Here is a 19,102-nt window from a genome sequence, read left to right on the forward strand (position 1 = left end):
CAGAAGCTTGTCTGCTAACATACATTTTGCAAGGTTTCTTACCACTAGGAATAAAATAGTCTCATGCTTCATTACCTATTAGTGGGCTGCTTTGAATGTTTTAAACATACAAAGTAAAATGAAATAGATGTGGCGTGATCCACAAATGCATGAAGTTCTCCATCTCTCATGGACAAAATGTTCAGAATAGAATACTGAAGTCAGCAAGCTATTTGGGGAAATGGGGACCAATACAGAGGATTTATATACCACCAAACACTCTATTAGCGTGGCTCACAAGGTGCCTTGCTAGAAGCTCTCACAGTATGGTTCAAGCAAATCAAATGTATTTATTAACATTAGGCATGAGTGTTACACCTCAATAAAAAATTAGTTAAACAGCTTCCATAGAAATTAAAAAGTCTCTAAGGATATTACAAAAGTGAGAACGAAGGTTTAAGGTATTGTCTGCTTTGTGGTTTTGGTGGTGCCATAATTGCAGGCCTTTTGCCAATTCCTGGCTTGGCAGGAGGAATGTAAGATGTGGAACTTTTGGAGTTAGATGATGCCTTCTTGCCAGTTCTGTAACCCCTAGAAAATTAGAAAGGGAAATATAGAATAGGTCATTGGCCCCAATAATTTTGTAAACATGCATATATACTTTATCTGTTGATTCAAGAGCCTTATAAGATTTAAATCCCTAAAAAACAACCTCCAACATTTCTGCTCTGCATTTTGGCCAAATGTTTCATTTGTACATTTATAAGGAGGAGACCAGAATACCAATGTGATTTCAGTTTGGCATTGGGGCTCTTGACCTCACTGCTGAGACACTAACCCTTTAGCACCAGCACGTCCCTCTTCTAGGTACTTGGAATTCTCCCAATTGTTTTTGTCCATTTCATCCAGCCCTACACACCCAGCCTTACACATAAGTAACGTGGGAATTGCTGTGTTCCACAAGGACACCCTGAAAAGGACAACACTTCCAGGCTGGCATCACAGCTTTGTCAGTCATGATTTTATGGGATGGCTTAAAATTAAGTGATTCCATGTTGCTACTATGGCAATGTGCTCCTCACTCATTGTGATGTCCTCACAATAAAAGTTATTTTACTGCAAAAGTGTTCTTAATTGGCACTGTAGAAGGGCTTTAATCCCATTGTTATATCTGGCTTACTTGCCACCGAAGAATTAAAAAACAAACAGCCATACCCTTTAGAACGAGCCTGCTGGCCTCCAGACCTCATTTTCTTCTTTGATTCTCTGAAGAACTGAGGCTTTTTTCTCTTCCTTCCCTTGTTGGGTCTGTTGTGGAAATAGGCAGATGTTGTACGCAGCTCCTCCTCTGCTTCATCAGTACTGGAATTTCTTTCAGCGTCAGCTTCTGTAGCCGAAACAGGCTTGTTTTCCGCTGTTGAAACAGACCCAGGTGTCTTTAATCCTGTGGCTTTGGATGTTGCCAAACACAGACCATAACCCTGCAGCTTCTCCGCTTCCCCTTAGCACAGATAGTGTTATGATGTAAAGCAAGAGAATTGCTGGTCTGAAAACCACTTCAGGGTGACAGTGCCATTTGCACCACTGTCACTGAAAAAGGAATATGTGAGCAGTCTGCATGGCATGGTTTGAGTTGCTTCCATCATGGGGGGTGGGGAAGTATCATCATCATGACTGAAGTGACCGAGATTGCATTAAAAAGCCATTTCAAATAAAGGGCTCCCCGAGGAGTTCCTTGTTCCAATGGTAATCATGTAGAGAAAAACAATAACTGAAGTGACTACATAAATAAATAACGTGCATAACCTGAAAATGTTTCTAACAATGCAGAAGTCACACAATACCTGGCAGTGTCCATTCATAATACTTCTGCAGCACTTCAATGATTTCTGCTCCATACTTCTCTAACTTGTCCTCTGTAACACCATCAATCTGAAGCAGAACTGCAGGGTCTGGAGACAGTGTCTCTGGAGACCAGGAAAGAAAAACAGATCTTTAAAATGGTTTGACATCTGTGAATGTCTGGTATAAGCAGGGACAAGGATACATATGCTGAACATTTTTTGTTGTTGAAAAGATTGATCACCACACAAGGCGGTGGCTTCTTTTACAAGCAGAACAGTCCATTTGCTTTCTATCTTCATACAAAAAGAGCACAGCAAAATCTTTCAGTTCTGCTATTAAGAGAGTTGTTCTGAAATTCCCATGCAAGCCATGCCACCTGGCAGACACCAGGAATATCACAGAGGGAAAGAGTTACAGTACAACCACGTCTTGCGTGGGGGATATGCTCTGGGGATGGCGCATATATGCAAAAACACATAGACCTGAACCACTCCCTTGGGATCACCCCGCATGACCATCCTTACACCTTCCAAGCAAGGCAGAGCAGTTTTAAGCTCATGCTTAGCTTACTGGACTCTGAACGCTCTCACAAAATCTTGCTGGGCCAGCTGAGTAAGGAAGTCTGAGAGCTTAAAAGCTCTTTCCACGCCATGAAAATGCAGTGTAAAAGGAGCTTGCACGCAATTAATTTGCAGGATTTCAGCTACACAAGGTTGAAATTGTGCATACAAGATGCAACGGTACAGTGCTTCATTCACAGACACAGACTTGAACCATTTCTCCATAAGCACCAACATTACCTGCTATTCTTTTAAGCGTGGCGGTGTTAAAAACATTGAAGTAATGGACATCAAACGCTTTCCCAAGGTTTTTGCAGACATCTGTGAGTTCTGAGAGACATTTCTTAACCATCTCTTCCCGCTGGGAAATTTTGATCACAGACGCCCTTTGGTGCTTGCGAATGCTGCTGGCACTTTCAGTTTCATGGAACTCTACCTAAAGGAAGCAGCAGAAGAAAATCTCACTAATGTACAACTGAAACCAAGATGTGCAGTTTCCTTCTATACAGCTTGAGACTATGACAGCAACACAGGAAGAGGATGAAGGCACCCATTAGAAGAAAAGGGGCATCTCATTTTCAGCCATTCTCTACAAGACCTTAAGATTTTCTTAACTATTTTCCTGGGTGGCTCCAAGGTCCTAACACCTACTTGAGGAGGAGACAGGGCATGACACTTTAGGCAAGTAGATGAATTTAGCTCTTACACACCTGCAAAGATCCATTCAGCACAGCATAAGCTTTCTCACCAATCTGGACATATGCAACTGCTTGGTCATTAGCAGTGATGTAAAGGTCTTCCTCTAGAATCTTGTCCAGTACCAGTTTCCTAAAGAGTCGCTCAGCATTATGGCGTGAGTAGGCTGCTCCTTTGCCAAACAGGCCAGACTGAATCTTGGCACTCTTTGTACCTGTACAGAAAAACACAGTGTGTCTTCTTGATAAAGGCAAAAGCAGGAAAGATGCTTCAGCACAAGAATCCCCAGAGTGAGGACTCACAAGTGATTTAACCACCTTCTCTCTCATGACCAAGGCCAGCCGGCAAAATGAACCAAAACCACATGGGAGGTTGGCTAGCTCCTCCTCATTCACCAGAAAATTATATAAGGAATATTTATTATTATTTAACATACATGACCCACTAAGGAAGATAACAGAAGTCAAAACAGTAACAACTAATTGCACATTTGTTCAAAATCCAATTAAAACTTTTTAATTAATTCAACAAAATTGATTAAATTAATCCAGTGATACCAGCTTTTCAAAGTCTGATAGTAATTGACACCTGAAGTGCCTCTCTGCCTCCCCCTTGCCTCTTAGCACTCCCCTAGGTAATCCCCCCCCTCCAGGAGCTGGTACTACCCACTTTGGGAACCAATGATCAAGAAACAAATCCAACACTGAGTGTTGACAGCATACACTGCAACTTACCCAAGAAAATGTCAATCATCATATTCAAGGTGTACCTCCCTGTGTTATTCCTTCTTACTCGCTTCTCGCCACAATGCTCCTGAACAAACCTAACAATGTTTTTCACATCTTCTGTCACGTTCCGGGGTTTATAATCCTAACAAAAACAGTTTTGAGGAGGAAAGATTGATTTGTTGCACTACACCTGGCTGTTGACAATTGGCCCCAATTTGGATACCGTTCTAAACTCAAGATATACAAGCTAAGTGAAGTGTTAGTTTAAATTTGAGAGATTAATCTGAAGGAAATACAAGAAAAAACAGCTGAAAGTCATTGTCTGCAAGTTGCAATCCTTAGTCTCTTCAGCCCAAAAATCACTCCTGCCCAGTCGCTACCAGAAATACATGTGTTCTAACCTCTAAAGAGATAACACATTTTGAAGAGTTCAAAAGCAGAACTGGCTTACCTGCTTCCTGCTGCAGTTGTCACAAGTGACTTCAGGGTGTTCCTTGCAAAACCTAGAGTTGAAGCCTGTTTCCCCAAAGTAGGCCAGCAGCTGTACTCTCCGGCACTCCACGATATTCTCACAGTAATGGACCATGCTGTAGAGATTGTTGAAATGTGTCTGCCGTGTGTGGCTGTTCCCATCTTTTTCCACTGAAATTCAAATAATGCACCTTTTGACTTATTACGGAACATACACACAGAGCGAGAGATTGCTTTTCCTTCTGACCAAGAATTTGCAGACATGTATGAAGAAGAAGCCAAAAGGTTCAAACTTTAAGTTTGTGAGCTGGATTTCAACCTTTTTTAGTAGGATACACAGAAGAGAAAGGAATGAGACAATACAGCATTTTTTCTATATAAAAATTGAGGCGTTTATGGGAAAGGAATTCTTCAGGAAGTTTACAGTATTTATAGCCTCCTATGGCTAGATGCTGCACACTGCTTGTTCCAAGCAACCTAAATGAAAACACTTAAAGCCTAAAACTTGAGAGGCAAACGCCAAGTCATTCTATTGCAGGCAGTGCTTCTATGTTTTATAGCCATGATGGCTGAAGTGGGGTGCTAACACTGTTCTATGACAACAATTATAAAATTACCCCCCCCCCACACACACACTGAAGCCTATTCTTGCATGATTCTGGTCACAAGATTTGAGATGTCGCAGAGAAATGCTTACTAAATATGAGTCTTCTCAGCCTGTTGACATCACTATAGGTGTAGAAGAGCAGGCAGTGAGAAATTTCTCCATCACGCCCAGCTCTGCCCGACTCCTGATAGTAACCTTCAACAGATTTAGGAAGGGAGGCATGGATCACGAAGCGCACATCAGGTTTATCAATCCCCATGCCGAAAGCAATGGTTGCACATATAATCTGGAAGAGAACAAAAACAGGATTTGCATACTGCCAAGGGCAAGCAGTGCATCACAAACACACTTTATACACTGAACTAACACAGTGCTTTCTGGCTTGATACTCTGGTCGACTTCCAGCCGGCTCACCTCAAGGAGGGTAAAGACGAAGACACACACAAATCCATTGAGAAAGGCCATAGAAAACTGACCAGCTAAACAGACAGGGCCATTTGTTTTGCCACAGGAGGTAACAACCATTTAGATCTGCGCTGGCTACACCCTGTGTTCGTTTTAAATATTTCTACTTGTGTGTGATATCAGCACCTTCTACAGTTTCGTCTCCTTTACCTGACACCCGTCCTGATTAATCCACTTCTGCTGCACATGGTCTCTGGTGCTGTCCGTGAGACCAGCATGATAGGCAAGTGCAGAAAGGCCAGAGCTCTGCAAAGTGCTGGCAACGGAGTCACATTCGTATCGGGAGAGGCAATAAATTATCCCAGAGTCATCTAAAGAAAAAACAGGCAAAATATGGGAGCTGGAGTATCCTCTCAAATAAAGTAAATTAAAAGTGACAGTGGAAGTCGCACACCCCTCTGAGCTACATTTCACAGAACTGAAGAACTTTCTGACAGTGATAGCTGTTTGATAGTGGAACGGACTCCTTCGGAAGGTGATGGCCTCTCCTTCATTGGAGCTTTTTAAGCAAAGGTTGGGTAGCCACCTATCATGGATGCTTTATTTGAGATTCCGGCATTGCAGGGGGTTGGACTAATGACCCTCAGGGACCCCTTCCAACTCTACAATTGTTCCATTTTTTGAAAAAGCCTCGATTCACACGAATAAATCCTGCTAGAGGAAGGAAAGAAACTAAACTCACTTGGGTGGTATTTTCGGATCCAATCCAAGCAGTCCAGCGCAACACTTTTGGGCTTCTTGGGCAAAACATCGTATTTCAGGTTCCGCCTGTTAAAGCTCATACTAAACCTGGAAAGTATCCATCACAAGAAAAAGAATTTTTTCTTCTTTAAAAAACAGTAAATTGCTAAAGGATATCTGTATCTTAAATGATATTTTAAGAAAAGCCACCAGTGCCTCCTCAGGTATTTGCATGGCCCCCACCATGCCACAGCATCTGGGCTGGACACACCAGCAGCTCATTGTATGCTGAGTAAAGGAGGCTGAGAAGCCGAGGAGGGCAGGTAAGTCATTTCTTTCTCTTAGGGGAAAGGGCCAGAAGTGGAGCTGAAGGAAATAAACACAGGGAAAAGAAAGGAAGAGAAAGAGAAAACAGATGTGTTATAGGGCAAAGAAGTCAATCTAAAGGAAATAGGCCAAAAGGATGAAAAACTAGTGGCTGAGGCATGTGGGGTGGGAAGAAGATTCAAGCTGAGTGTGAAAGGAAAATAGGGGGGGAGATATTATAGGAGATGGGATAAAAAAAACAACTTCTGGGATGCTTAGGAGCAGGGCAAGGAAAATATAAAAAAGGCCTTCTCTACCCGACTAAAATGGGACTGAATTCTGACAAAAATGGTAAGGCTGAGTTACAATACCTCCAGAACAGATGCCTGCAGGTAGCTTGAGGAAAGCTGACCTATGGAACTCCTTTTCATGAGCTAAAGGCTGTGCCAGAGAATTTCCAAAGACTGATTAGATATCACTAGAAAAAGATGTCAGCAATTGCCAGCTGATTATGCCAGACGCAGCAAATGCCACTAGCCACCATTTTAATGCTGCCTGCCCTGCGCCACCATTTTGGGCCTCGGTGGTTTTCAGCGATCTCATGTGGGCCACTGGGTATAGAAAGTTGGAGAATTCCTGGTGTAGATCAAACTTACACCTGTGGCTTCAGCATCTCCAGTTGATTCAGGACGTCCTTTTGCACCCTTGCATTTGCGGTGGCAGTCAGAGCCATCATAGGAATGGAAGCAAATTTCTTACGAAGCATATTCAGCCGCTTGTAGTCTTGGCGGAAGTCATGGCCCCACTAGTCAAAAGATTTTTTTTAAAAAAAAGTTAATTTTCTTACAGATCAATGCAAGGGTTCAGCTGGTTCCCCAACCTCTGACATTTCCAAAAAAGAGAAGGTCACCTGACTAACGCAGTGTGCCTCGTCAATCACAAAGCGCGCCAACAGCTTCCGCTCATAGAGATTCTCCAGGGTTGACATCAGCCGGCCACTCGAGCAGATCTAAGGAAGACCCACACCCAAGGATCCAGAAACTTTAGTGGAGAATTGCTATCACTGTATATTCACACATAGCAAATTCCTTTCTACATCACTTATCAGCATAAAAAGTGCTTTAGCCTCCTTATCTCATTTGCCCTCATCCACCACTTCAGATAGACCTGGTGTTCTAAAATTTAGGGTGCACATATAGCAGACACCCAGTCCACAGAAAACCAATCCTTCACTCTTCAACATTTGGAAAATACCTTGAGAGAAATAGCTTGGAGAACCAGTATACTTTCATTCTAGCCTGTTAAAACAAGGACAACCTGAATTTCCTATGGAACATTGTATAAAATCATTTATAACTATATAATTCGAGTCCTCCATAATCCCTCTTGCCTGAGAAGACATAGGTAGATAGCAATCAGGGAAAGTTCCTGAAGGGATTCCTCTCCCAAATCTATGAACCTCCTTTGTGTTAATTGTCATTGTTTGCTGAAATGCCCTGCACTGAGGGATGTTGGCTGGGCATCCTGATTGTCTCAACAAATGCTAATATTTTGCATAAACTGTGTCTGGAACTATGTAAAACTTGCTAAATCCTCAGGAATGTCATACCTTGACCTGCCAGAGCCACTGTAGCCCCACCTTGTGTGTGATGTAATTTCTGGTTTGTAAAGGGGCCAAAATGTAGCCCTTTAAAAAGAGATGTTTTTTCTTTGCGCTTGGTCTCTTTTATCTCCTTTGCAGGGAGGGGAGGGAACTCTGTTGCAAAAAAAAAAAAAAAAAGGATCTGCTTTGCTTTCTTTAGATCCTTGCCTCCATCCATTCATCTCTGACCAATCATGAACTCAGGAGTCTCAGTCCATTGGGGAGTTGGGCAGCAAAAAAACTAAACCCCAATTTTTCTACACCATTGGTAAGCAGAGGTTTGCTCTAGTCATGCAAAGAGAGTTCATGTCTGAGCCGGGATGGAAGCCTAGCTCTCCTCCATCCAAACCTGCTGGCTTCCTTTGCCTGGTGGGCTGTATCCTGTATATGATAAAACCCAATGCTGATGGTGCTTAGACCTTATACAAACCTTCTCTGGAGTAACATAGAGGAGTTTTATGATGGGGTCTTTCTTTGACAGCTGCATGTAGATTCTGGATGCTTCAGCATCAGTCTTGTCACCTGTCAGGTGAGTTGCTGGAATCTATGACAGAAGAAGAGCTGTTTGCACTCAGTATAAAGTAGCTCCCTGTGTTCCCGAGTCAGATCTATTAGTCCATTTACTATTATCTACAAAGACTGGCAGCGGCTCTCTTGGATTTCAGATACGGTTCTCTCCCAGCCCTAGAATCAGGGATCTTCTGCATGCAAAGCAGGTGCTCTCCCACTGAGATACAGTGATAGACTAAATAGATGCAACAGCATATGGATTGGTGAATTCAACACTCATTTTACACTATTATCTACAGTAAGTCAAAAACGGTGCACACAGATAAAGTACTAGCTTCCGTGATGTAGGTCTAAATGTGTGTCCGTGCTCCGTTTCTTGCCTGCTATGGTGCTGAGCTCCCAAACTTTGGATCAACTTGAATCTGAATAGCAATGCCCAAATATTGGAAATAAGGAATGGAAGTTTCTAATTTGCATGAAGTCATACCCCAGAGCAAAGAGCAGAATCGGTCACGACTAATGAAGATGCAGACAACTCTCCTCATGCAAAGGATCAATGAGAAAACCATGGGCTTGAACTCACATCCATTGATGTTAGCTTCTGAACTTGATCCACTATCAGTGACCTCAAGGGGGAGATCACAATGGTGACTCCCGCTGAAACGCAAGCTGGTAGCTGGTAGCATAAGCTCTTCCCACCTCCTGTGGGAAGGAAAAAACCAAGGATTAGTTGGAAAGCTCACCTGGGCAGGAAGCAAATACAGGTGGTCCAGATGAGATTTAGCAAAAGCCAGAAACCTCCACCCTAGAATATTTCAACAAATTTTCAATCTGGGTTTCAAAATTACTTTCTGCACTCCTCCAACTCCTGCTAAGAATGGGTCACTGGAAACACAATTTAAGTACAGGTTTAATGATCAAGACATTAGGAATTTTTAGTTCTGGTAACTTTTTTCAGACAGTGTTTTTTATTTTTTAATCGAAAATTCTCAATATGTCATGCTTTAAGAGTTGCTACACTGTCTACATAAGAACATCAGAAGAGTTGTGCTTGATCAGGCCAAAGGGGGTCCCATCAAGACCAGCATCCTGTTCTCACAACGACCAACCAGATGCCTCCTCTGGGAAACCCGCAAGCAGGATCCAAAGCACAAGAGCACTTGAGGTTTCCAGCAACTGGTATTCAGAAGCATTGCAGCCTCCAACTGTGGAGGCAGAGCACAGGCATCGTGGGTAGTAGTCCCCAATAGCCCCTCCTCCATGACTCTGTCTAGGTCACATAAAGTCTCTAACCAGTTGCAAAGAAGCATGCTTAATCGTTAGAGCCAGTGGGAATGCATGCCTGCTTAGGAAATATTAGCAACTCGTTTATATCCTGCTGGAAGCCGCCCAGAGCGGCTGGGGCAACCCAGTCAGATGGGTCGGGTACAAGTAATGATTCAACTCATGGATTATATTCAGTGATTTAAATCAATTCACCCTGCATTTAGCAATCCCACACCTCCACTATGATCCAGATCTCCCCACAACCTGTTTGTCAGTCTTCAACTTTGCTGTCCAAATGCACATTGTGTGTCCTTAAGGACAGCATCTTTCACTTTGCTGACATACACAATAAAAGGTTGTGGCACTTCATCACCTCAGGAGGCAAAAGGTCATTTGCCAGGAGTCTCCCACACCTTTTTACTCATTGCACGCCTTCTGAAAACCTCCCAGGTTGCCAGAGTAGCCCCCTAGACCACATGCGGTTGGCAGGCACCCTTGCCATCACACACCTGTGGGCATTAAGATGAAGCAGTCTTCACCCAACAGAGCAGCATTGATGGCTTCAAGCTGATTTGTCCGGAAGTGATGCAGACCAAATCTTTTGTGAAATATCTTCATCATTTCGTTAGAATGGGGAAATGCTAAGCCTCTGAAGTGCTCTAGCAATGGATTTCTGGAAGGTGAATTTTTAACCTGTAGATCTAGAAGAAAACAGGTTACTAGAATAAATAACAATTGCTTGGTTTTTGTGTGTGTCCTGTAGCATATCAACAGCTTACTCTTAACTCATTTTGCATAATTATATTGTAAGTATACTAGTGTGGCTGGATAGGTGGAGTGTGATCCTCAATTGTGTTGGCAATGCAAAATCAAGAGCTGGGAGTTATCCTGGATTCCTTAATATAACTATAGGACCCTGTGAAATCTCAGCTCAAAGTCACGCTTCGAAACACTACAGTGTTGGGCAGCAAAGCTGACATTTCACAACAGCAGCCCTAACCCCCACAGAAGCAGCACAACCACAATGCAAAACCAGAGAACTTCACTGCTCAAGTTAATGTGAGAGCAAATTCCTGCTGTTTGAAAATGAAAATGCTATACACTCCCTACAGCAGAATTTGGTATCGGTACAGAAGAAAAATCATGTGTGTGTGTGTGTCACATTTCCCAAAGAATTTCAGAACTCAGAAATGCAGTGACAAAAGTGTGACCTCGTGAAGGAAAAGCAAAGCTGCTACCAAGTGACTGTGATGAAGCAATGAATAGTATTCCCATTGCAACTCAAGCAATGTGTCAGATTAGTTAATTACTCTCTACACAATAGCTCCCTGGCACAACTAGCTTCTGTGACAGAGAATTAGCATAATTTACCCAAGCAGCTCTTGGCAGGCGCACCTTGGCAGTTTGCTCTGGGAAAAATAGGATTTGAAAAATGACCATTTCCCTGAGCTGTAAGGGAGCTTTTTTCCAGGAATGGTTTGGCAGGCTGTGCTTCCTCAGCACGCTGGTGGCAAGTACTAGGTGGCTGTAAAGTTGAAGTGTTTATTACGTTGTCCAACTCATCAAAGTCATCAATATCAAAATCATCATCAAAGGCCACATTCTCTGTTGCTGAGGAATTCTCTCTCAAATTATTTTGTAGCGTGAGTTTCTCTTGGTCTTGATTCCCCTTTGAACACAGCCAACCCTTTTCTCCCAATTCTGTCCTTGGATTTTTGATGGAACTGTTCAGAGAGGAGATTCTGTTGTCGACCCCTCTTTTAGAAAGAGACAATCCTGCATTTTCCGAGATGCTACTGTCCATAGCAAAAGTCTTGGAAAAAACTGACAGGTCAGCATTACTGGAGTCTTGAGTCCTTGGTACAAAGGAGGGGGTTGAATGAAAGTTATGCTGGGGTGCAACCTTTGGGGAAGGTTGTCTAGACATGAACAATTCCCTACAAGGGTCAGTGGCAGAGGTTTTTCCCAGTTGAAAAGAAACACCACCATCCATAGATCTTTCATGTCCAGAATAAAGTTTGCAATTTTCATCCAAAGATATGCCACTGTCCTTTCTACTTCCATTAGTGCCATTCTTTAAGAGTTTTCTTCTGGAAATAAAGAAAAAATATGAACTATTAATACACAGAATCACAGAGTTGGAAGGGACCCCAAGGGTGATCTAGTCCAACCGCCTGCAATGCAAGGATCTCAGCAAAAACAAGCTTACTCCATGTGACAACCATTTAGATATTTGAAGATGGCTATCATATCTTCTCTCAAGTCTCCTCTTATTTCAACTTTTTATAGGTCAGGTTAATAGCCAAAGAGCCAGATAAAGATGCCTTTGGTTACCAAAAAATTTGATATAAACTTGCCTCAATTGCCAGACCAAGATTTCTTGAGAGTATTTATCTCAGGAGGGACACTGGTGGCAAAAAAAAGCCCCCCTTGGGGACGCAGGTGGTGCTGTGGGTTAAACCACAGAGCCTAGGACTTGCCGATCAGAAGGTCGGCGGTTCGAATCCCCGCGACGGGGTGAGCTCCTGTTGCTCGGTCTCTGCTCCTGCCAACCTAGCAGTTTGAAAGCACGTCAAAGTGCAAGTAGATAGGTACCGCTCCGGCGGGAAGGTAAACGGTGTTTCTGTGCGCTGCTCTGGTTCGCCAGAAGTGGCTTAGTCATGCTGGCCACTTGACCTCGGCCAATAAAGCGAGATGAGAGCCGCAACCCCAGAGTCGGTCACGACTGGAGCTAACGGTCAGGGATCCCTTTACCTTTACCTATTTATCTCAGAGACACAAGGGATAAACAGAGCCTGTGAACACACTCTGGGTTAGTGGCATCTCAAGACAGACCTGCGATCTCTATGCTGAAGGAGCTCTTTTCCACACGACAAAGACTTCAGCTCCCATTCCGGAATGGAATCCACCAGCTTGCAGATATCTTCCATCACACTGTAGAGGGACTGTCCCAAAAGTGAATGCTTGTCTGAAATGAAACACAGTAAGGTTAAAGCACCACTTTAGTCACAATCTACCAGCAACTTGAAAATGACCTGCTTTTTCAAGGAAGTCCTTAAGATTCTCTAATCCTTGGACTACCCATGTGCTAGTAGTTCATTCTGACTTCAGTGGAATTTAAGCATGTTTATAATTCAAAGGGAAACAAAGGAAGTTTTACAGAAAAACATGCCCACTACACAGTTCTTAGGTGTTTTTTTAAAAAAACCTGAAGTCACATTGCAAAATCTTAACAGAAGCTGAAGCACTTACTACCCAGTCCTGTGAGTTAGTCAGGTGCAAGGCTGCAGACAGGTCTGTATCTGAAGACCACAATGAGGTCTGCACTTTCTGAAAGCAAGCAGGTGAAGCCCCTTCAGGAGGAGTTATTTTACCTTCTTGCCTATCACTGTTTCCATGGGTGGTTTCTCCAAAGTTTGGAAGGCTGCTTTTCAAACTTTCAAGGGCCAGTGTTTTCTCAACAGCAGCTTCTCTGGAAACATACCTAACATTAAAAAGAAGTCGTTAAGTCATCCCGTATAAATACACTGCTGTGAATGAAGTTTTTCGCATCAGCTAGAACACACTTCTTACTAAGCTTATTTGTTCCACCAGCATTTTGGTCATTCACTGATGAAAAAACTCCAGATCCATTATTTCACCATCCTACCCGGGCTACCAGAGATGGTTCTGGTAAAGAACCAAGTTGTGGACTTTTCATTTCCATCATACCTAATGCTTTTCAAAGAGGATGCAGAAGAAGGTATTTCTTCCTCTGGAGAGGGTGGTATGCAGTCTACGTAGTTTTCATCCTCAAAGGCATCATACATAGCTGGATCATTCCACACTTCATCTGGTTCCTCACTTTCATTTAGGATGAAGTCAGCATCATTCTGTGCTTTAAAACAAGCAATAAGAATATTTGACTAACAACAGTTTTAAAACACACCGAGGACAATTTAAAATATCAATAAAACCCACCCAGTAATACATAAAATCCACCCAGAAAAAAATCTAACAGACACAACTTAAAAACCCAGCCACCTATCCCCACTGCAAAAAGCCCCCACCTTTGGGTGCTGTATCCCATATGGAGATAGGCCTTCTCCATGGTGGTGCCCCAGATTTAAAACTCCCTGCTCCTTTATATTTAGCCAACTATATGCTAGAAAGCATTTGATAACTGACTAAATACATCTATTTGTGTGGTGTGAAAATGAACTAGTATATGCAGTTTTATGGCTTATTCTGTATTGGGTGGTTTGATGATTCTTTGTTACTCAGATCGAGATCTTGGACAAAGGATGCTATACAAACATTTAAAATAAATAATACTATTAATAGACTCGACTAGAAAGAAAGCCATTTACCTTTCAAATGCTCTTCCTTTTTGTCATCGAAGGTACTTTCCACAGGCTTCTCCTCTTGAAGATTTTCCCTTACAAAGCTTTCACAAGGGCTGGGTGTGGGAGAATCAAGGCAAATGACAGACTGGCTTCCAGCAGGATCTGGTTCCTTGTCAAGTATCTGTATTTTATTCTTCTCACGCACAGAGGGTCCATTACATTCTTGGTTAGCTTTTCCCATGCCATCTGCCTTTAATGACTTACTGGGGATGGGACTATGGTTTTTTGGAGCCTTCCTAGCTTTTACAGACTGGGTGTCTGAAAAGGAACCAGGCCGCTTTGAGCATACCTTTCGTGGACCAGATATTTCAAAGTCATCAGTGTCATCCCAGACATCATCAATATTAATAACTGAATTGTATGAAGAATTATGGTCTGATTTCAGGAGCTGATGGTCATCTGGTTTGCTGCCCACGCCACTTTCTTTTACAGAAGACTGGAAACAATCCAGAGCATCTCGACATTGCTCATTTGGATAATTGTGCTTTCCTTCCTGCTTTTTCAATGTTGTTTCAAAAACTTCGCTGATTCTCATCTGCTTATCCTTTGACACACTTGGATTTGTCAAGGAAGAGTTAGCATCCTTCTCTTTTAAGGTCAAATCCTTTGTTTCAGCTAAATATTTTACTGGCGTACAGTTACCAAGAGAGGTTTTCTTTTTGAATGTAAATCCCCTACAAAAGAGCCAAACAGTTTATTTAGACTTTGAGTGATTCATCAAGTCCTGCATTCTTTATGCCATGGTATTTTCCTCTGCTTTCAAACACATGCTTGAATGCTATATACAAACATTGCAAAAAAATTAATGATATATTTAATTTTAGTTCATTTTGGCATTCAGTTTCTTATCACTTATTCTGTTTAGATTTTAAACAGCAAATTAGTCTTCCTATTACAGTGGACCAAAGTATCTTGAAAGATAACAATCAATATACAGTATGTACCAGGAAACAGATAATTGGACCAGGAAAGTGAGCATGCCCAGATTTTTTTTAAAAAAGTTAGCCTTTCATTTCAAGCCATGTATTTAAATTCCCCAACATGTTGCTCATTAACTATTTTTAAGCATTACTAACACCCAAAATTGTTGGGATGCGGGTGGCGCTGTGGGTAAAAGCCTCAGCGCCTAGGACTTGCCGATCGAAAGGTCGGCGGTTCGAATCCCCGCGGCGGGGTGCGCTCCCGTCGCTCAGTCCCAGTGCCTGCCAACCTAGCAGTTCGAAAGCACCCCTGGGTGCAAGTAGATAAATAGGGACCGCTTACTAGCGGGAAGGTAAACGGCGTTCCGTGTGCTGCGCTGGCTCGCCAGATGCAGCTTGTCACGCTGGCCACGTGACCCGGAAGTGTCTGCGGACAGCGCTGGCTCCCGGCCTATAGAGTGAGATGAGCGCACAACCCTAGAGTCTGTCAAGACTGGCCCGTACGGGCAGGGGTACCTTTACCTTTAACACCCAAAATTAGACAGAAATTACCCTTAAATGTGTTTTACATTTATCCAAGCTTTGCTGGACTTCTATTTTTAAAATTTGTAAAAGGATTTTGTATACATTGCTCAATTTTATTTGTGATATATATATATATAGAGAGAGAGAGAGAGAGAGAGTGTTACTTTCCCCTTATTTTTATGCAGTTCTTAAGGTATTTTTCATGTTATGAAAAGAGGAAAATAAATATTTCCCCAAGTAACTATCATTAATGTCTAGTACATGCTCAATATCTGGTAAATATTGATTGCCACTGTTTGACCATGTTCAGTTTGAGATGCTCGGGAGGGGGGCGCGCAATACTTACATAGTCTTGGGTTTGAGAGGTGCCAGGTTTCTTAGAGGGGCTTTTGCTGAATGAAGTGCAAGCTGCTTCTGCAGGTTATTCTGAGGAACGGCTGCCATTCTGTTTTTTTAAGTAGGCTGGGGGAGAGAAAACAAACAAAACCCACACACTTGAAATACATAAGTATCATAAGCAAAAATAAACTTTGGTCAATAAGAAGTTGAAAATGACTTTAAGGGCAGTTATGTTCCCCACTGTAGGCAGAAGCAGGAGCTTGAGCCTCTGTTTTGACAATGGTATCCAAAGCAAAACCAGCAAAGCTGAGCTAGACAAATGCCCCAGCAACTGTAATCACTAGCCATTTCAAAGGTGCTGAGATTCCCATTCAAGCTTTCCTGAAGGGCTCCAGTTCTGCGGCAGAGTGTCTGTTTTACTTATAATAAGGCCATTGCTAGATTAAAAGATGGGAGAAAGATTCTCCCATAGACCTTGGAGGACTTCTGACTGCCAGCTTAGATGGTCTAGGAGCATAAGGCAGCTTCAGGTAGTCCACCTGCCCCAGCGCCAAAGGCAGGGGGATATCTGCTGAAGATGATCCCAATTCACTCAGACGAAGGACCATAATAGCTCGGCAACAGCATACCTGCTTTGCATGCAAACTGCCCCAAGCCCCTTGGAGAAAAAGGTAGTATATAAATGCAGGTAACAACCCCAGCAACAGCCGCAACATAACAACCACAATCACCACAACCCCCAACAGCATTTCCGGGGAGGCCTCCCTGCCTCAAACCCTGGAGACTCTCACTGCCAGTCAGTGTGGGCAGCGCTGAACTAGAAGGGCCAATGGCTTGACTTGGCAGGAAGCAGCTCCCCACGTTCCAGGGAGATGCCTGGCAGCCAATGGTCCCAGGAGCCAGGGCCGGATTTAGATTTGATGAGACCCTAAGCTACTGAAGGTAATGGGGCCCTTTATATGTCCAGCTGTCCTTTGTCAACAACAAATTGTCGCTGTTTTTGTGTTGAATATACAGTGGTACCTCGGGTTACATATGCTTCAGGTTACATACACTTCAGGTTACAGACTCCGCTAACCCAGAAATATTACCTTGGGTTAAGAACTTTGCTTCAGGATGAGAACAGAAATCGTGCTCTGGTGGCGCTGCAGGAGGCCCCATTAGCTAAAGTGGTACCTCAGGTTAAGAACAGTTTCAGGTTAAGAACGGACCTCCGGAACGAATTAAGTTCTTAACCCGAGGTACCACTGTATGCTATATGGTCATTTATGGACCTAACAGGTATCTAAAGCCATTTGCACATAACAAAAGGCTAGGAGGCGGGGCCCATTATTTACATCATAGGAGCCTACACAACATAAAACACTGTTGCTGTATGTAGGTTTTACTTTATTTGTTTTTTAGCTTATATTTTGGAAATGTATATACATTTTTTTCCTTTAAATTTTTGTGGGGTCCTAAGCTATAGCTTGTTTAGCTTATACGTAAATCCGGCGCTGCCAGGAGCACATCAGCTCCGAGCGCCGCCCCCCTCCAACCCCAGTCTGCGCTTGCCAGCGCGGCTCCCGCCCCCCTCCAGCTCTGCTTGCAGTGGGGTGGGAGCCCTGGGGGTCGTCCAGCAGCAGGCGGCCTCTCGCAGAATCGAAAGGAGCCCAATGGATGATCAAGTCCAACCCCCTGCAATGCATCGGTCCGCGTGGCACCCCCTCTCCCCCCACGACTTCACCGCTCACAAGGACCCACCTTCACCGCAGAAGCGGCTCTCGCCGCAGTCGCCTCGCTCCCTCCTCTTCGCATTTAGCGCCTTCTCAGCCTCCCGAGTATCCTATTGGCTAAGGAAGAGCTCCTTCCCGGCTGAAAAGGAAGTGACGTCGCCTAAAGGTCCAGCGCCCGCAGAAGGTCCGATGGGAAAAGGACACCTCCGGGCCTTTGCGGGCCGGGGAATGGCTCCGCCCGAGGAGCTCCCCGCCCCAACCTCATTTCCCCCGGTTAATTCATTCTGATGCAGATCCGGTGCCCCCAGAACAAATTCAAGACCAGCCTTTTTTTTATTATTAATCCAATGAGCCTTTATTTGTCAAAACTAGAAATATCATCCTTACAAAAACAACCAGGCTTTTAAATGCAAAGAAACTGTTAACATCCCGCCCCTCCCCCCGCAAACCAAGGGCAGATTACAAAATGCAGATTACAAGATCCCTGATGCAGAGTTTTAGCAAAGAGAACAGAAAAGCTTCCGGGAAGTTGCTCTTCATTAGGACTGTTAAAGAACAAGGGGGCTCTGCCATCTTTATGGGTGTAGCCAAGATTTTTGTTGGGGGAGGCAAGACTTTGGGGGGGGGGAGAATGGATGCGATTGGTAAATTAGTTAAGTGTTTCTATTGTTTTACTTGGCTAAGCCCATGATCTTCATCATCATCACCTACAGGAGCCCATGGTTTTATTGCTATGGGCTTAAACACAGGATTAATGTAAATAAACTGTGTAAAAGGCAACTGATTATTTCAAATAAGCCAACATCTTAAAGATTTATTCAGCATTACAATATTAACACCATACAGGAGTTTCCCAATTCAAGCAGAACAGTTCACATACTGTAACTTTAAAAACAATCTGTGCAAAGATATTACCACTTGTTATACAAAATTGGGTTACATGTACATAAACATGCTCGGGAATAGGTGTACAGATAAAACATGAACCAGGCAAATCATCAGAGCAAGAGCAAGGCAATCTTCAGCCTCAGGTTGAACTGTGAGACCCCTCCAAACAGGTTGCAGGAAGTTCTAGATAAAATTACTCCTTCACAGCCCACAAATCTTTACACTTTCAAGCACTCAATTAAACATGTCAAAAGAAAATACTGTACTTGAATGGGGCCAGTATGTGTCAATAATCTCTGACATCAAGGTTTTCACCTTTTCAATAAGATGCTTGGCCTGGAAAAGCAATTAGCAGGTATTGTTCAAATCTCTGAGTGATAGACTTGTAAAAAGGTTGAATAAACACAAAACCCTGAGCATGATCTGATTTGCATGTACAACCCATTTCTGTGATGTTTGAATTATGGTTTTGAGTGGTCTTGGCTAAGGGGCTGGACTATCTCTGAAGTATTTTAAAGTTGTTCCTCATTTTGTTCTAGAATTCTCACCTCCCTTGCATTGGGGGCAAGGGTGG

At 43.2% G+C, this 19,102-nt stretch overlaps 1 protein-coding gene across 5 annotated transcripts; it reads right to left on the minus strand.

The window, feature by feature from the left end:
* Positions 1 to 317: 317 nt before the first annotated feature.
* BLM (BLM RecQ like helicase) lies at positions 318 to 17,773 on the minus strand. 5 transcript variants are annotated; one of them, XM_053364796.1, is made up of 23 exons: positions 17,669 to 17,739; positions 16,400 to 16,583; positions 15,933 to 16,048; positions 14,106 to 14,815; positions 13,468 to 13,633; positions 13,131 to 13,240; positions 12,592 to 12,724; positions 11,128 to 11,846; positions 10,266 to 10,457; positions 9,074 to 9,192; positions 8,411 to 8,524; positions 7,249 to 7,347; positions 6,995 to 7,143; positions 6,034 to 6,140; positions 5,502 to 5,662; positions 4,977 to 5,172; positions 4,260 to 4,450; positions 3,815 to 3,950; positions 3,095 to 3,294; positions 2,625 to 2,820; positions 1,824 to 1,946; positions 1,195 to 1,429; positions 318 to 570 (listed from the first exon to the last, which is right to left on the minus strand). In XM_053364796.1, the coding sequence occupies exons 3-23, from the start codon at positions 16,028 to 16,030 to the stop codon at positions 414 to 416; spliced, it is 4,311 nt and encodes a 1,436-aa protein (XP_053220771.1). In that variant the 5' UTR covers positions 16,031 to 16,048; positions 16,400 to 16,583; positions 17,669 to 17,739; the 3' UTR covers positions 318 to 413. The 5 variants fall into 5 exon arrangements, with proteins under 5 accessions (XP_053220771.1, XP_053220772.1, XP_053220773.1 ...); XM_053364797.1 differs by lacking the exon at positions 16,400 to 16,583 and having other exon boundaries at positions 11,152 to 11,846; positions 17,669 to 17,773; XM_053364798.1 differs by lacking the exon at positions 16,400 to 16,583 and having other exon boundaries at positions 1,195 to 1,393; positions 17,669 to 17,773.
* Between the last annotated feature and the right edge of the window lie 1,329 nt (positions 17,774 to 19,102).

This window comes from Podarcis raffonei, chromosome 14, assembly GCF_027172205.1.
Source record: "Podarcis raffonei isolate rPodRaf1 chromosome 14, rPodRaf1.pri, whole genome shotgun sequence".
NCBI lineage: Eukaryota > Metazoa > Chordata > Lepidosauria > Squamata > Lacertidae > Podarcis > Podarcis raffonei.